Consider the following 15,113-nt stretch of genomic DNA (forward strand, 5'->3'; position numbering starts at 1 on the left):
TTTTTTTTTATACGTATTTTTTTAACACTTTTAAATATTTTTTAAAAAAATCATAATATTATTAAAAAATACTTATTTAACAATTAAGTAAAAAAACAAAAAAAAAATCCGGGAGCTACCAATCCCAAGCATTTTCCATTATAATTATATAAGAAATAACCCCAAAATTCCAACAAAAAGACAAACATCCCAAATATATATATACTCTGTGTCGTAATAATTTTGTCCAATAAGACAAGAAGAAAGATAGAGGTAGAAGGTACTGAATCACGACAGAAGGCATATAACAATATTCATACGTTATTATTAGTTAGATTCCGCGTTACAGCCGCGTATATGTTGCACTCACTCCTTTATTTTAGTCCCCGTATAAAACTCCTACGTATTTCTGGTCTTTTCCACCCCCATCATCCATACTCCCCAACTCTTTAACCCTTTAAAAACGAGCAGCGAACAAGACTCTTTAACAACCACCACCTCATCTCTCTCTCGTTGGTCTTATTCTCTGGGATGTAAGATGTAAACAGTTTAGATTTTGAACTGAGTTAGACTGCAGCAGTGGAAAACGGCTGCAGTTCACAGTACCATTGACAAGCTGGCGGAGTTGGGCTTCAAAAGGTACCACTTTCAGACCATATCCGCATGGTTTTTAACTTTTCTTTATATATATATATTTACATATATGTTTCTAACCTTACCCATATCTCTCAGAATCATATCAAAAGACCGAATCAAAGATTTGGTTTCGTGTGTCAAATCCTTTTTCCTTTGAAATGGTTCAATTCAATGCGTTCACAGAAGCGCTTGCTAATTCCCGATAGGGTGGTATCGGTTTTTCAAAATTCTATTAATACTTTGATTTCTTCCTAAACCGGATATGGATCATCACGTTTTGGTTTGCTGTGAGTTTGGAATTTTCTTGATACGAGTTCACTCATGTTTGCAAACTCAAAAAAGCTAGACACGAAGCATCTTTGATGTTTTGTTTAATGGTGTTTTATGCCGTTATGGAGCTTTCTCATATGGGGTTTGCTTCTTCATTTTTTGGTATGTAGCCAGGAGAGTTTGTGAAGGAACGTTGTTCGGTGAAGCTTCCGGAGAGAAGCCGCTGCGGTCACAACTCTGGCATCTTCTCAATCCAGTGCATGCGCTGGTCCTTCTTTTTCCTATCTCCGTTCGTGTTTGCGTTGGTCCCCGTCATTAGTTTCACGCCTTCCCATTGATTATGGCTAACTTTTGATTCAAAAAGGGGGAAAATTTCCGATGTAATCTACTTTTACTGAGAATTTTTCTGCCATCGTTCAAGTGTCGGCCATTAGAGATGTGAGCAGCAATAGCATAGAAGGAAGAGGACAAAATCAGCAAAGGTGCAGTACTACCATTTTCTTGAGGATTTTGAGCCAGCGCATCTGCTAAAATGATAAAATTCAACTGCTTCACTTCACGTTTCAGAAGGAAGAAGAAATATAAGGTGAGAATCAGTTGAATTCTGAACCATATATGATATTGTTATTGGGAGTCATCTATCTTGTGATTTCCCAACTTCATCCATCTTTCCTTCGTTTGCTTTAGGGGGATGAGGAAACTCTGAAAAATGGTGAACGCAAGGGCTTGCAAACACTGCAAGTCAAGATTGAACAGCCGGTGAAATCGCCTGCGACTGAAGAGTTGAAATTGACCACTTTCAGCTTTGCAGTACCTCTTAGTATCCACGACAACTCTCAGTGCAGTGTCAAGATTATGAACCAGGAGAATCCTGTTCGGATTGAGACGGCAGAGATAGCTTATGAAGGTGAGGATGAGCATGAAGAGAACTCCCCAATCAAGAGGGATTTCTCTGACCTCGATCTCACAGCTCAAGAAGATATTTCTGGTGACAGAGACTTATATTCCAGAAACAAAAACATGGATTTCTCCGATGCATTTGATACTAGGGTGGAAGAACAATTTGATGACAAAGCTGAGAAAGAGAGTGAAAATGGTATTGAGATGAGTAAAAGCGGACATGTTAGTGATCCCGGGATTGGGAAAGCAGAGTTCTGGACTTGCCCAAAGCTTCAGCGCTCCTGCTCCAACGTAGAATCAAGGAATGTGCTTAGGAAGATCGTTGATCAGTTGCCTCCCTCCAAGTCACAGTCTTTTGAAGAGTTGCAGTATTTATCTGAAAAGGTGAGGGAGAAAGTTGAAACTGGCAGCCCCAGATCTGAAATGACCCACTTTAGTGCAGACAGAGTGATGTTAAAGAAGCATTCCTCAAGCCAAGTTCTCCCCTCTAGGAGTAGAAGATTGTGGTGGAAATTGTTCCTCTGGAGCCATAGAAACTTGCATAATGGACGGACCCTGAAATCGCGTCCACCTCCTGCTGCAGCTGCTTTGCATCCGCAAGGTGGGTACTCTTCTGATACACTAGAACCAAACCAAGCTATCGAGTCGATCAAAATGGCATCACCTGGATCAGTTACTGGAGAGTCTATGAACAAAGGACACAGTAACAACAATAATGATTACAAAAGCTTGAATACTTTTCAGTATGGAGTTTCTGGTTTGTGGCACCAGAATCAATGGGTTGCCTTCTCTTCGGAACCATCACCCTTTGCAAGAGTGGATGAGTGGGTGAAAGATCTGGAAATCCAATATCCGCTTCCAGTAAATGGTAACTGTGAAAATGAGGAGGATATTCTCTTCCCACCTTCTCCTAAGACTGCTAGATCACCAGCAAGAAGTACAACCCAATTGATCCGTGGGCGGCATGAGATCAATCTTTCCGAGGAGATTTTGCATGCCAATAGTATCATCCAGTCTCTGAATTCATCATCAACTGTGGCTCACATCTCGGGTATTGGCTTAAAAGTTATCCCCACCATTTCAAGCTTCTCCAGGCTTCGATCTGTCAACTTGTCAAATAACTTCATAGGTAATGCTCCTAGCCCAATTTTTTTTTTTCACAAGTTACACAACTTAATTCATAATTGAGCTAATTGGTTGTGTTCTTCCTTGAACCGCAGTCCAAATTACTCCAGGATCTCTTCCAAAGGGCCTACACACACTCAATTTGTCAAGAAACAAGATCAGTACCATTGAAGGACTCAGAGAACTGACACGACTGCGGGTGCTTGATCTCAGTTACAACCGCATCTCTAGAATCGGACATGGTACTTATCCTAATTGTGCCTGTTCTAAAGCTTGAATATTATGTTATGGAAGATTAACAGTTCATCTCTGAACTCATTAAATATTCACTCTTGCTTTGGAATAATCAGGGCTGTCAAACTGTACATTAATTAAGGAGCTCTATCTTGCCGGTAACAGGATTAGTGATGCTGAGGGGCTACATCGGCTATCGAAGTTAACAGTCCTGGAGCTGAGCTTCAACAAAATAACGACAACAAAAGCACTGGGCCAGCTTGTAGCCAACAACGACACTCTGCAGGCACTCGATCTGTTGGGAAATTCAATCCAGAGCAATATCAGTGATGACCAGCTGCGCAAAGCAGTTTGTGATCTCCTTCCAAAGCTAGTGTACCTGAACAAGCAGCCAATTAAATCTCAGAGAGCAAGAGAGGTCCTGACAGATAGTGTTGCCAAAGCTGCACTCGGGAACAGCAGTCCGAGCTCTTCTAGAAAAGCAGGGAAGAGAGTGAGCCAAGGCAGATCACTTTCCTCCATTGGGCATAAGAGCAGTGCAAATGTTTTGCAAAAAAGCAGGAGCAGGTCGAAGGGTCAAACTCATCAGCACTTATCCCTAAAGATAGCGCCATCTGCACAGGTTGCTGCATCCCATTAGATGTTTTCACTTCTAAAATTTATTCAATACATAAGCTTTCTGAAGTTTTCAGGAACCGCATTCGTGGGTTTGGTGGTTGTGCGACTGTTGCAGACACGAAATGCAATGCAGTCTTGAGGTCTTTCAATTCTCGTTTGCTCTCATTCACTAAGGGCATGCACAAAATACTGTTCTCTCTTTTAGTCAAAACGGATTGCTGTGGCGTTAACTAGCAAGTGCATTCACCTCTATGTTAATTTGACAAGTCAAATTCTATTGGGAGCTCGTTGCAACTAGTTTATACTAGTAGAGACTATATCCTTGAAAAGTCCGGCTCAACTTGGTCAACTATAAACCATCTATAAACTTGATAGGAGCATGACATGAGTCCGTAAACATGTTTGGACTAGAAAGCACCGAGAATCTCTGACCCAAAGAAACGATTTTTTTCCTTTGATTATTTTTCGATTTCGATCATTATATATCATTCACGTCCATGAAACATAGTCTTTTGTTTACGAGTAGGACTGTACCCCATTATTCAAAACAGTAAACTATACACATCAAAACAAAATACTAGACAACTAAGCCATGAGATCATGGTCATATATATATATATATATATAATTTTTTTTTTTATAAGTAGAACATGGTCATAGATTCAAAACAATCAAAACTCGAACTTGAGAAAAATTAAGTCAATGCATTCCAGTGGTGTATATAAATAAGAAATGCCATATATTTTCCAAAAGATTGGTACAAGAACACAACACAAAGATGTCAAGTATCAATCCAAGATACCTCACGTATCTACAATGTGATCCGCCGTAATTATCCTTGTGTGAAGAGTGATAGGCCACAACGGTAAGAGTGCCTAAGAACGGCCTTAACGACCTCTCGATGCCTCTGTTCTGGCTCGGCTATCCCCCCTAGCCGAGTCATTCAACCCATCACAGACTAATGCACCAAACAAAACTAAGAACAGGCCATTACAGACTGATTCTGCAAACGAAAATCAGATTTTCCATCCCTAAATCATCTCTTCTCAATACCAAAACCCGGCTCCAGTTCGCGCATTTGAGCAAGTTTATAGAGTTTCTCGTTGAAAACCACCTGCGGGTCCTTCTTGATCAAAACCCCATTTTCATCATACGCGTCTTTCAAGAAAACAACCCAGTTCATCTCCGTTCCCGCCAAATAAAACGTCCTCGGCTGCTTCAAAAGCATCCGGTAAGTATGCTTATTTAAGCTGAACTCCTCTTTGAACTCCACAACGTGATGTATAGAAGCCCTCTTCTCCAATGTCAAGCTCAAGAACTCGTGCAAAACCCCGACCCTATACTTCTCCGCCTCCAACGTCCAAAGATCCAATCTCGACCCGTCCGAGTAGGGCGACACCAGCGGAAGCGTGTTCAAGAAATTGAGCTTCCTTGTATCGTCCTCGTCCAAATCCAGATCCTTTCCATGCTTCACTGGAAACTTAAACGCCCTCTTAACCTTATCCTCGTCGACTATAAATTCCCTCTCTAACGCACTCACTGCCAGCAATGGGTCCCAATTCAACAATTCAAGCACTCTCTTTCCATCTCCCTCGACTATAATCCGAAAATAGTTCGGATACTTGGCTACCCGATCCCGAAAATCCTCCGGTATACCAAACAACGACCTACAATGGTAGATCTTGCTCAATGGAATACGCTTATTTGCGGACATCATGAGCAACTTGCGCACGGTATTGACCCTATCGACCTCCATCGAGTCCGCGATCGCTCGCTCCTCTTCGAGCAAGTCCTCCATGAGCTCCGTGAACCCGAACCACATTTTGCCATCAGTGTGGCGGTAGGCCTGGAAGAGCAAAGGGTATTTCTCGATGAAGCGGGAGACCTTGCGGCCCCGGGGAAAGCCGAGCTCCCGGTGGAGCTTGCCAGCATCGTCGAGGCGAAGGACATGTTCGGGCTGCTTGGAGAGGAAGTCCTTGGACTTGGTAACGAATCGTAAGAAGGCGTCACGCTCGACGATGTGCTCGAAGTGAGAAATGCGATTGGGCTCCGATTGAACCAGTTGGGTGCGGGGACTTTCTTTCTTTGTGCGTTTTTTCTTGAATTTTTTGGGGGTTTTGGTGACCAGGAAGGAGGTGGAGAATGGAGAGCTGAGCAATTGCTTGTTAGGGTTAGGGTTAAGGAGTGGGCGTACCGAAGGCAGAAGAGCTAGGGCTAGTGGTAGGGTTTTGGCGAGAGAGGAGTTGGGTCCATGGGTTTTGTTAAGGAGGAGACGCCAAGCCATGGAATTTTAGGATCTATTTGGTTGTGGTTAATTGGCGAGTATTACTATTTCATGCCCATCTACAAAAAAAGAAAAAAAATACACAGTATTTCAGAGTTCGATAAAATCATAATGAAGAATGTAATTTATAAAACAAATATAATAATTTAAAACACTCCCAAAAGCCCCAGCATCCGAACTGATCAATGCCGTGCCAGAATAGATGGAAAAAGCTCTCTCCTTTCGCCCATCACAACCAGCTCGGAGTCTCACTCGCCATCTCTCTCCATGGTCATGAATAAAATGCTTTAATTGGTGTATTTTGGACGGACTTCTTGAGTTCTTTCTTTGAGAAATAGCATTTTCTTGTCGAAAATTAGGAGGAAGAGCAAGTAAGATCTCCCAATTAGTTAAATCCAAAACAATGAAATGCAACGTATCTCACCTCTCTCCATTACATGTGCAATGCAATATCTCATTTTGTTGCCATTGTATTACATCAAACTTGTTTTAACAAATCTTATTTTTTACTGTAAGAGAGACCTCGTAAATAGTTTGGACATTATACATTTTATAAACAAGAAAAAATATTATTCACTACTAATTTTTAATGTATTTTAATTTTTTAAATGACAAAAGACATGTGAAACAACAGCAAGTGTAACTAAATACGACAAAATTGAAGATAAAGAGTAGAAAAAAATTAATGTGAATGTTACAAAGACAGTAAAATGGACGTTAAAGAATGTTCATATTAGGTTAACATAACCGGTCCGGTCTTGCTGATGAAGTAAATTGGTCGGCAAGAATGAATGGGCTGTCAGGCATTTTAATATAATTAAAAAAGCAAACAGCAGTGGATTATTCTGTAATCTTTCCTCACAATCTTAATCATGTGGTTGTATAGTTATACTGTGACATCACATATGAAAATTGAATCTCATCCTGTACTTCTTTTCTTGGCTTGCTCTGCGCCTAAATTGCGTACTTACTTTTTTGATTCATAGCCCTATAAATTGCGTACTTACATGGCCCCATGAAAGCCTTACGGCTCCATAGTTGTTGTGGTTGATTCCACAAAGATTCTCGTGTTTCTCTATCTCTCTGTTTTCTTGATTCTTCTGTTCAAAAATTATCAATCCCCCCTTTCATGGTGGAGCTCTATGATGATTAATCAACACCCAGAAAATAAATACAGAATACTTCTTCGAATGTAGCTTCTTCTTCCCCCCTCTCAAACTCATGATTGGATTGCTTGTCTCTTGAAGAAAGGTTTCTGGCAAATAAGAAGTCTCTCGTCACTATTACTTTCCATTTCTACAACTCGTGCATCCCACTTCAGCCTTGACGTAAGAGTTCTTGCTGATTCAATGAGGGGAGCTGTGTCACGGAAAATCACCCAACCCTGCAGCAACCACTCATGTCAGCATATATATCCTGATGGAGCAAACAGAAAGCTGTCCAAGACAGCAACTAATATGAGCATATTCAGTTTTGATGGTATTTAGAATAATCAGCTCGCAAAACTCATTTGAATAATATAACCATCCAGGGTCTGTTTAATTATGGACAATCTTTTTTATTTACATTTCTTTTGAGGGTTTTATTTTCTCAAGCTGCACCATTCTTGAGTTTGGTCTTCTTATACAGTCAAATGGTACAGCAAACAAATTCAAATAAAGGTATAGATGTAGGTCAGTAGATTATGAACTCGTAACATTGGTTTTCATAAGATTTCAACTTACAAAGAGTTCAATCAATTAGACTACAGAACCTCAAGTCGATGCACATAGCGCCTCTCAATTTTTTTACATCTATTTTATAAAGAGGCTTATATCACTTTAAACACTAGAACAAAACTAGTATGCAACTCGTAAAATAGAATGATGAAAAATCATGTCTTGGCGGTCTATCAGAAATCAGCAAAGAAGAACATGATAACAGAACAAGTGTGCCGTAGAAGGATGACAAAAATTTAGCCTCACAAAAATAGTATGGTTATAGAAATAGGGAAACTCACCAATGAAAAAATGTTAACTGAATGCCATCTCATATAATTCTAAGTAAATCAATTGCTTCGAGTATGTCTAATTGATATTTTACCACAACTTAGCAATTAATAATAAAATAATCATGTCACAATAACAATAAAAACAGCATTTAGAGAGAACTATATGATTTGGTACCTCTGGACGAAGTAGTCGATCGATCTCAGAGAAAAGATCAAGCGTGGTGCACCTGCGCTGCTGACCAATTTCAAGGGATAGAAGTCCTGCTGCATGGACCAAGTCATAAGTTCTCGAATATGTTGGAAAGGATTCACACCTGAAAGAGAAATGAAATCATATCATAAGCACAAGTCGAAACAATAAACAAACCATAGACTATTTACAATATTGTTAGACAGAAGAACAAGACAGTGGCCAACAGATAAAAGTATTCATTCCTTATAATCATACATTACTCGAAAAAATCATTCTGCAAAAATGCTCAGTTTTTATAGGTTCCTTGAACTGTATTTAGATTCTTGGAAGATGGCATATCCATTAGAATGCACCATGGTTTTAGGAAGCCTTTTCATCAATATTCCAAACTAACTCGAAAGCTCCAAAATATTTGAATGCTAAAAGTCGTATCACGAATACCGATTTAGAAACTAGGCAGCATTGTAATTCTCAACACATACATATTTGATTTAAAATTTGGCAGGTAACCACCAAAAAATTAAAATAAATCAACAGTTTCTAAATCAACACTTCCGCTAATGGAAATGTAAAGCAAATGAAGTTCAACAGAAGGATTGTAAGGTCAAGCCCCTTTAAATGGTTATTATTTCTGCATTCTGTTTTAGATGACCCACCAAATAAATTATTGAAATAAAATTCCAGGAAAAAGGTGACCAATGAATATCTGAAGGACTAGGTTGTACTTCCTCATGAATCTCCTATCCCTCCAGTAAGAAAGAAAACATGTATTATGGATCCATATACGACCTCACTAACTAAATTTATTAAGCTGATATACTATCCTTGCATATAGATGAAGCACTGGAACAACATGCATACCAACATGTATGGTATATAGCGAGAACAGTGGAAGGTACAAGGCGGCATTACCAATCATGTAATACACCAACAAAGCCCCTATCCATGATCAAGGGAAGGTAGTTGGGTCCATTTGTAGGGACCACATTCATGACCCACACGGACTTCCTGGCTTCCAATAATGCCGAATTGAAACCACCAAAATTAGCATTCATGTCCAGCACATTTCTAAGCATGTTATATGGTGGTGAGGGATCCTCATCACCAGGTCTCTTTGGATGATCGGAGAATATTAATGGTGACAGAAGGGACCAATAATTACGGACTGCCGCTTTCCAGTTGTCAGTATCATCAGCAACTTCTTCCGGGTGCAGACCTGACAGAATATTTCAATATAGAGCATGGAATATAAGAAGACAAGGATTTGCATACCATGCAGTTTTTCTTTAGTAATATATCATTATTTAGATTGCTGCTTGAGAGCTGTGTCCAAACATTAGAATTACCATAGAGAGCAAGTTCACTCTTGTTCAAGTTAGCTCTTGATGGCCAGCTTGTCCTCTCCTCAATAGGAATCCATCGGCGGCTCTGTGCTCCTGCTATGCAGGCTTGAAGTGGTTGATAATATGGGGATTCAACATCATGGTTTTTGCCGCATAAAGAAGGGCCCGAGCCAGGTTTCCTACAATTACAAGCAAGTAAGTTATACTAGGAATCAGAACTGCCTTAATTACTTACGGACAAAACCACCTGTACTCTATAAAATATAAATTTCATTATATCTATCAACAACTACATACAGTTCTACATACACATACAGAAGCATGTGTGAGTGTTTGGGAGTGCGTGTACCCTTATGCTTGTAGTCTTACCGCAAATTGTAACAATTCCTTTTACTAGTCTTTTTCCATACAATAGTTTCATCTTGCTGTGACAACATCTCCCAGCACAGTTTATCTGCAAAATCCCGAACAAAATTCCCCATTTTTTTACGCTCTTTGGTTCGGAGTACTCCTTGAAAATTGGTAAGCGGCGATGTCCAGACAAAGTATCCACCTGGTTTTAACACTCTATCAACTTCAATCAGGTAAATTCCATCTGTACCACATGATATGAACATACGGTTACTACTCAACTCGAAAGCCAAATGGATTAGCAAATGTCTCAAAGAGGAAGAACAAAATGTCAGAAAGAAGATGAAAATAGATATTAACACATCTTGTTCAAATTGGGTGGCAACATTAAATAAAAGGATCTTATTTCATTTGGACATTTTTCCCTAGTCCTGGCCGCTAGAAAATTGAGCATACTTTAGGCAACAAAGAAGACGAAAAGAAACATGTGAAAGAAGGCAAATTATGGAGGAAGCATCTTTGCCTTTATGGATAAAAACTCACATATGTTCACCCTTTATGGATGCTTATTCAATTATGTTCTTAATTTAGTGTCCTTTTGATATTTGACTTGAATCATACTTACCTATGTGAATAAACATTCACATGTATGGTCAATACGTTCTTCATAAATTTTTATTTAATTATGTCCTTAATTTAGAATCACTTTGATATTTGACTTTAATGTTTCATGTACTGAATACCTTTTTGGTCCCAATCAATGCCGCATCGTGCACAATGCAACATATCAAAAGAGAGAGATGGATACGGTAACTGTTTTGAAGAAAAAGAAGCAATCATTGCAGGAAGACCCCTTTCGAGAGTCAGTTGAACTTGACTGCCCAAAGCCTCATAGTTTGCAATGCACATGGTTAAGAGCTCATTGGAAAAAAGATGTGCTCCAAAGCTACCATAACCACATCCTATATCCAGGATGGTTCTAACCTGCAAAATTTAGGAGGTAATCACATTCAATCACCATTTCAGACAAGGGAAGGTAATGTCCAAGTCAAGCATTTGAGAATTGGTGATCATGACCACACACTAAAAGGATATTGACAAACACATTGCAGACACGTATATACATCACGATCTCCAATGTAGAGCTTTGATAAATAGATCGGAGAACAATATTTATATGACAACATGATGCTGACTATTGTGTAAAAATGATAACATCATAAACCATAAGATGATCTGCCATGTTTGAAAAATCAAACAGAAGACACCAACCCGGATAGAAAGTTCAATAATACCAAAGGATTTTTTTATAATTATTTTTCAGAGGGCATAGCCTACATCCAGGGCGGTGATTTGGCATGGACCCTACCAATTCACAATAAAAAGGCTCGTGCTCACAGAGTCTGTCCCATTCATTGCAGTCAGAATGATCCAAGTCAAGGCAAAAGAGTTATAGCACAAAGGAATATGACTACAGAATGGATGATGGGGAAGGAAAACCTAAAGGATAAAACAAAAACAAATGTGAATAACCACGAATAAAAAAATTAAAATAACTGCGAATAAAACAAAAAAAAATGTACATAATTACTAACCCCGGCATGAATGAAGTTAGATTCATTTCTCAGCCCAATCATTTCTGCAATTTGATGGGAGTAATCTTCAATGCCATCAAACATGAGAGAGGCTGAACGGAAGGAGATCTGCTCTTCATCCAACATCATCATCCTGCAACCACCGTATGGAACGGAGAAATTATAGAAAGAAAAAGGAGAATGTAAAGCTCATATAAGAGAGGTAGTAAGAGGCTCTGCTCACCTCTTGGTCAAACTTCCGGAAGACATTACCTCCTGTGCAGTAATTTTGACATTTGCAAACCAGATGACATCTCTTCCAGTAGGCCACCGAAGAGGAATTTTATAATTTAGAGGTGGAAGAACCAAACAGTTTTGCCTTGGCTCGTGCCCACAGAGCCTGTCATATTCATTGCCATCAGAATATCCTAAAGCAAGATTTGCCGAAACATTGAAGCAAGGAACATGATTTTCAAAGTCCTGAGGACAGAATTCCAACTCTTTCAACCTTGAGGAACCCAGAGAAAGCTCACCAATATCCCACAAGTCCAAAACAAGTTGCTCTTGGAGTCGCCTATAACCACGGAATATGTGACCCCTCGATGTTGTAGAAATAGAAATCGCCCACCAAAAGGATCCAGTCAGAGCAAGAATTACAATCAAGACTAGACTGAGCTTTAAAAGCAGCATTGTTATTCTGTGCTTACTTCTCGGACTTCCAACGAGCAATGAATCAGACGCAAAACCATTTTCTGCGATACCATTTTTAGGAGTAGAATTATCTGGGAGAAGTAACCGAAAAGGAAACCTCAGGGCAAAATAACTCTGATCAGAACCTCTTCTATCCAGCTCTTCCTTTTCTGTTTTCTCTTTCATTTGAGAGTCCCACAAATCATTGTTGCTCCCAGAGATCCGTGCACCTCTATGCAGAGGCCTGGACATCCTCAGACCTGGAAACCCCCACCACACCGCACGAAAATTTGCAGAAAGGAAAAAGAGGACTTAAACAGAGTCAAAATAAAAAGAAACAAAGAAATCACCCATTCAAAAATAAAAATAAACGAATAAAGCCTATGAAACAAAAATTCCCATAAATGTTTCTCAATAAGAAAATAATAATTTTCGCCACCGGGATTTGAACCCGGATTCAAACAACTGTTTAGAATCGTTATTCACCCAAACAAATCAAATCCTAAAAAGCATGTAAACCCAGACTAGATTTCCAGTCAAAAGAACTAAAACACGGAGCATGAGGTAATAGTGTCATTGCATACAGTGCACAATTCACGATAATAGATCCACAAACCGAATCAGCAGGAAGAAGCTTCCCAAAAAATAATGTAAGCTGAACCCAGGAAAGGAAAAAAAAATGGTGATTGAGATTCAGATAAAACGAAGGGAAAGCGAAGCAGATACATTTCGCTATAACATAAGAAGATATACTTACTGAGTTCCGACACTCGAAACAAACAAAACGGCACATATCCCATTTACATCAATTCAATCGGTGTCACAGATCAGCAGTACATCATACAAAACCCAAATCAAAATACAAAACATATCAAGCAAAAGTGAGAGGAAGTAAGTCGAAAACTAAACACTACCTTATTCTATGGGCAGTAGAGCTGGAGAGAAAGCAAGAGGGAGAGAGAGAGAGATAGAAATGGAGCAAAAACCCCTGAAAATCAGCGTGAATTCACGGGTGGTTTGGTTAAGCCACAAAACACTCCTCTATTGTCTGTCTTTTTTGGCTGTTTCACGCAGTATCATTTGCCGTGCTGAACGCTTAAGAAAGAGAAGAGAGAGAGAGAGAGAGGCACAGCGCGAGAGCAGCAGACTTTGTACCGATCCAATCACGACAGAGCTCGTGAAAACTATTTGTGTTTATTAAATAATCTTTTCAAAAACTATAAAGAAACTATATGAAATGCATCACTACAATAAATGTGAGACAAAAATAATAATAATAATTACAACCCTATAAATAACAAAGTACTGTATCATAAATAACGCAGCCGATTAGATTCCCAGTTTTCCAAACACTAAACTCCAACCCAAACTGAAAATTCTCTCTTTATTATTTATGGAAAACACTACTTTGCCTCCCCACTTTGTCCACTTTATTTGACCGCTTGTCCTTTTTTTTTTTTTTTTTTTTACTTAGTGATTAAGGAAGTGATTTTAAATGTATTTGTATTTTTTTATTTTTTTTAAATATATTTAAATGTATTAAAAAAATATGAAAAGAAAAAAGGGAAAAAAAAAAAGTTACGCTGGGCGGTACGCCCAGCGGTCAACATGGGGCGGCATTGTAGCCGCACCCATTATTTATATATATATTTCAAACCAATCAAATCTCAATTCCCATTTGAATGAAATTTACGCGTTACATTTAAATAAAAATAATTTTATAATTAAATGGATTATATTAAATTAACGACTCATGTGTGTAATATTTTATGTAAATTAAATATTTCTCTTAGCGATAAAACACGCAGCACCCGAGTACATTTCAATGCATGGACCCTGCTTTATGTGTAAGACAAAAATCTAACACGTTTCTCTGTCTACCAAAATGGCAAGTTTATTTACTTGCTGGCACAGTGTCGCGTACACATATGATATACGCTGTAGATCCGAATCTGATAGAGAAAGAAGGAGACAATCTTGACACCGAAAATTATATTAAAGATTGGTATTGGGATCACATTTGAATTGCCTCTTATTTGTCGGACTCTGACTCCTTTATTGTCCTTATTTTGCCAGTCCTACCGTTCATAATATTAGTCACACTTTTCTATATTTCCATGCATTTGGTACTAAATTTAGAGAAATTCTATTTTTGAAGTTGTGTATACAGGTTTATTGATGAACGGAAGAAACAAAAATTATTATTTTAAAAAATATATTATTATAATTTTAAATTTTTTCAAATATAATTAATTATATGAAGACAGTATGCAGAAGGTACAGTTTGAATTTTAAATTTATTTCAATTCATCTTATTTAATTATTATAATAAAAAATAATTTAATTTTTTTAAATTTTAAAATAATAATAATATTAAAAAATAATATTTTTATAATATTTTATTTAAATTTTAAATTTTATCTCAATTCAAATTAATTTAACATTCGAACGTTTTTTAATTTTTAGATTGCGTTTAGATGTTAAAGTGAGTTGAGTTGAGATGATAAAATATTGTTAGAATATTATTTTTTAATATTATTATTATTTTAAAATTTAAAAAAATTAAATTATTTATTATATTTTATATTAAAATTTAAAAAAATTATAATGATAAATTAAAATAAATTAAAAATATTTTATGATTCAAACGCAGTTTTAGAATTTATGTTTATTGGCTGTACGGTGTACATTGTCGCCGGTGTGGTGTTGAGCATTGTGGAGACGAAATGATGAGCATTTTGGGGTTCAAAAAGGACCATAATTGAGACAGATTGTCAACAACCGTAATTACTAACGCGTTAATCGCTCTGGCTAATTAGATTTGTCACCGTCACAAAGCTCGAAAAGCTATTCCCAGACCAGACTGTTTTGAGATTCCGCTTTTTTAACCTATGTGAGAACGAATGGATCATTTCGCTCAGAGAAT

At 38.0% G+C, this 15,113-nt stretch overlaps 3 protein-coding genes across 4 annotated transcripts; 1 reads left to right on the forward strand and 2 right to left on the reverse strand.

Annotated features, from left to right (window-relative positions):
- Window positions 1-404: 404 nt before the first annotated feature.
- LOC109007307 lies at window positions 405-4,034 on the forward strand. Its single transcript, XM_018986923.2, has 5 exons — window positions 405-618; window positions 1,056-1,471; window positions 1,573-2,914; window positions 3,006-3,152; window positions 3,261-4,034. Exons 2-5 carry the CDS (start codon window positions 1,418-1,420, stop codon window positions 3,782-3,784), a joined length of 2,067 nt encoding a protein of 688 aa, XP_018842468.1. The 5' UTR covers window positions 405-618; window positions 1,056-1,417; the 3' UTR covers window positions 3,785-4,034.
- Window positions 4,035-4,340: 306 nt separating this feature from the next.
- Window positions 4,341-6,368, reverse strand: LOC109007321 (protein WHAT'S THIS FACTOR 1 homolog, chloroplastic). Its single transcript, XM_018986955.2, has one exon. It carries the CDS (start codon window positions 6,044-6,046, stop codon window positions 4,799-4,801), a length of 1,248 nt encoding a protein of 415 aa, XP_018842500.1. The 5' UTR covers window positions 6,047-6,368; the 3' UTR covers window positions 4,341-4,798.
- A 452-nt stretch (window positions 6,369-6,820) lies between these two features.
- On the reverse strand, window positions 6,821-13,359 carry LOC109007289 (probable pectin methyltransferase QUA2). Of its 2 annotated transcripts, none has more exons than XM_018986914.2 (9): window positions 13,102-13,359; window positions 11,742-12,447; window positions 11,519-11,651; window positions 10,667-10,907; window positions 9,942-10,167; window positions 9,576-9,751; window positions 9,142-9,445; window positions 8,212-8,350; window positions 6,821-7,430 (listed from the first exon to the last, which is right to left on the reverse strand). In XM_018986914.2, the coding sequence occupies exons 2-9, from the start codon at window positions 12,437-12,439 to the stop codon at window positions 7,266-7,268; spliced, it is 2,082 nt and encodes a 693-aa protein (XP_018842459.1). In that variant the 5' UTR covers window positions 12,440-12,447; window positions 13,102-13,359; the 3' UTR covers window positions 6,821-7,265. The 2 variants fall into 2 exon arrangements, with proteins under 2 accessions (XP_018842459.1, XP_018842453.1); XM_018986908.2 differs by lacking the exon at window positions 13,102-13,359 and adding an exon at window positions 12,945-13,062.
- Window positions 13,360-15,113: the final 1,754 nt, after the last annotated feature.

The sequence above is a fragment of the Juglans regia genome, chromosome 8, assembly GCF_001411555.2.
Source record: "Juglans regia cultivar Chandler chromosome 8, Walnut 2.0, whole genome shotgun sequence".
NCBI lineage: Eukaryota > Viridiplantae > Streptophyta > Magnoliopsida > Fagales > Juglandaceae > Juglans > Juglans regia.

Coding starts and splice junctions, on each gene's coding strand:
- LOC109007307 (XM_018986923.2), top strand. CDS start 1,418: ATGATAAAATTCAACTGCTTCACTTCACGTTTCAGAAGGAAGAAGAAA. Junction 2,915..3,005: donor CTTGTCAAATAACTTCATAG/GTAATGCTCCTA, acceptor CTTGAACCGCAG/TCCAAATTACTCCAGGATCT. Junction 3,153..3,260: donor CATCTCTAGAATCGGACATG/GTACTTATCCTA, acceptor TGGAATAATCAG/GGCTGTCAAACTGTACATTA.
- LOC109007289 (XM_018986908.2), bottom strand. CDS start 12,987: ATGGGATATGTGCCGTTTTGTTTGTTTCGAGTGTCGGAACTCA. Junction 10,908..11,518: donor CTAACTTCATTCATGCCGGG/GTTAGTAATTAT, acceptor TAAATTTTGCAG/GTTAGAACCATCCTGGATAT. Junction 7,431..8,211: donor ATCGACTACTTCGTCCAGAG/GTACCAAATCAT, acceptor TGGTTGCTGCAG/GGTTGGGTGATTTTCCGTGA.
- LOC109007321 (XM_018986955.2), bottom strand. CDS start 6,046: ATGGCTTGGCGTCTCCTCCTTAACAAAACCCATGGACCCAACTCCTCT.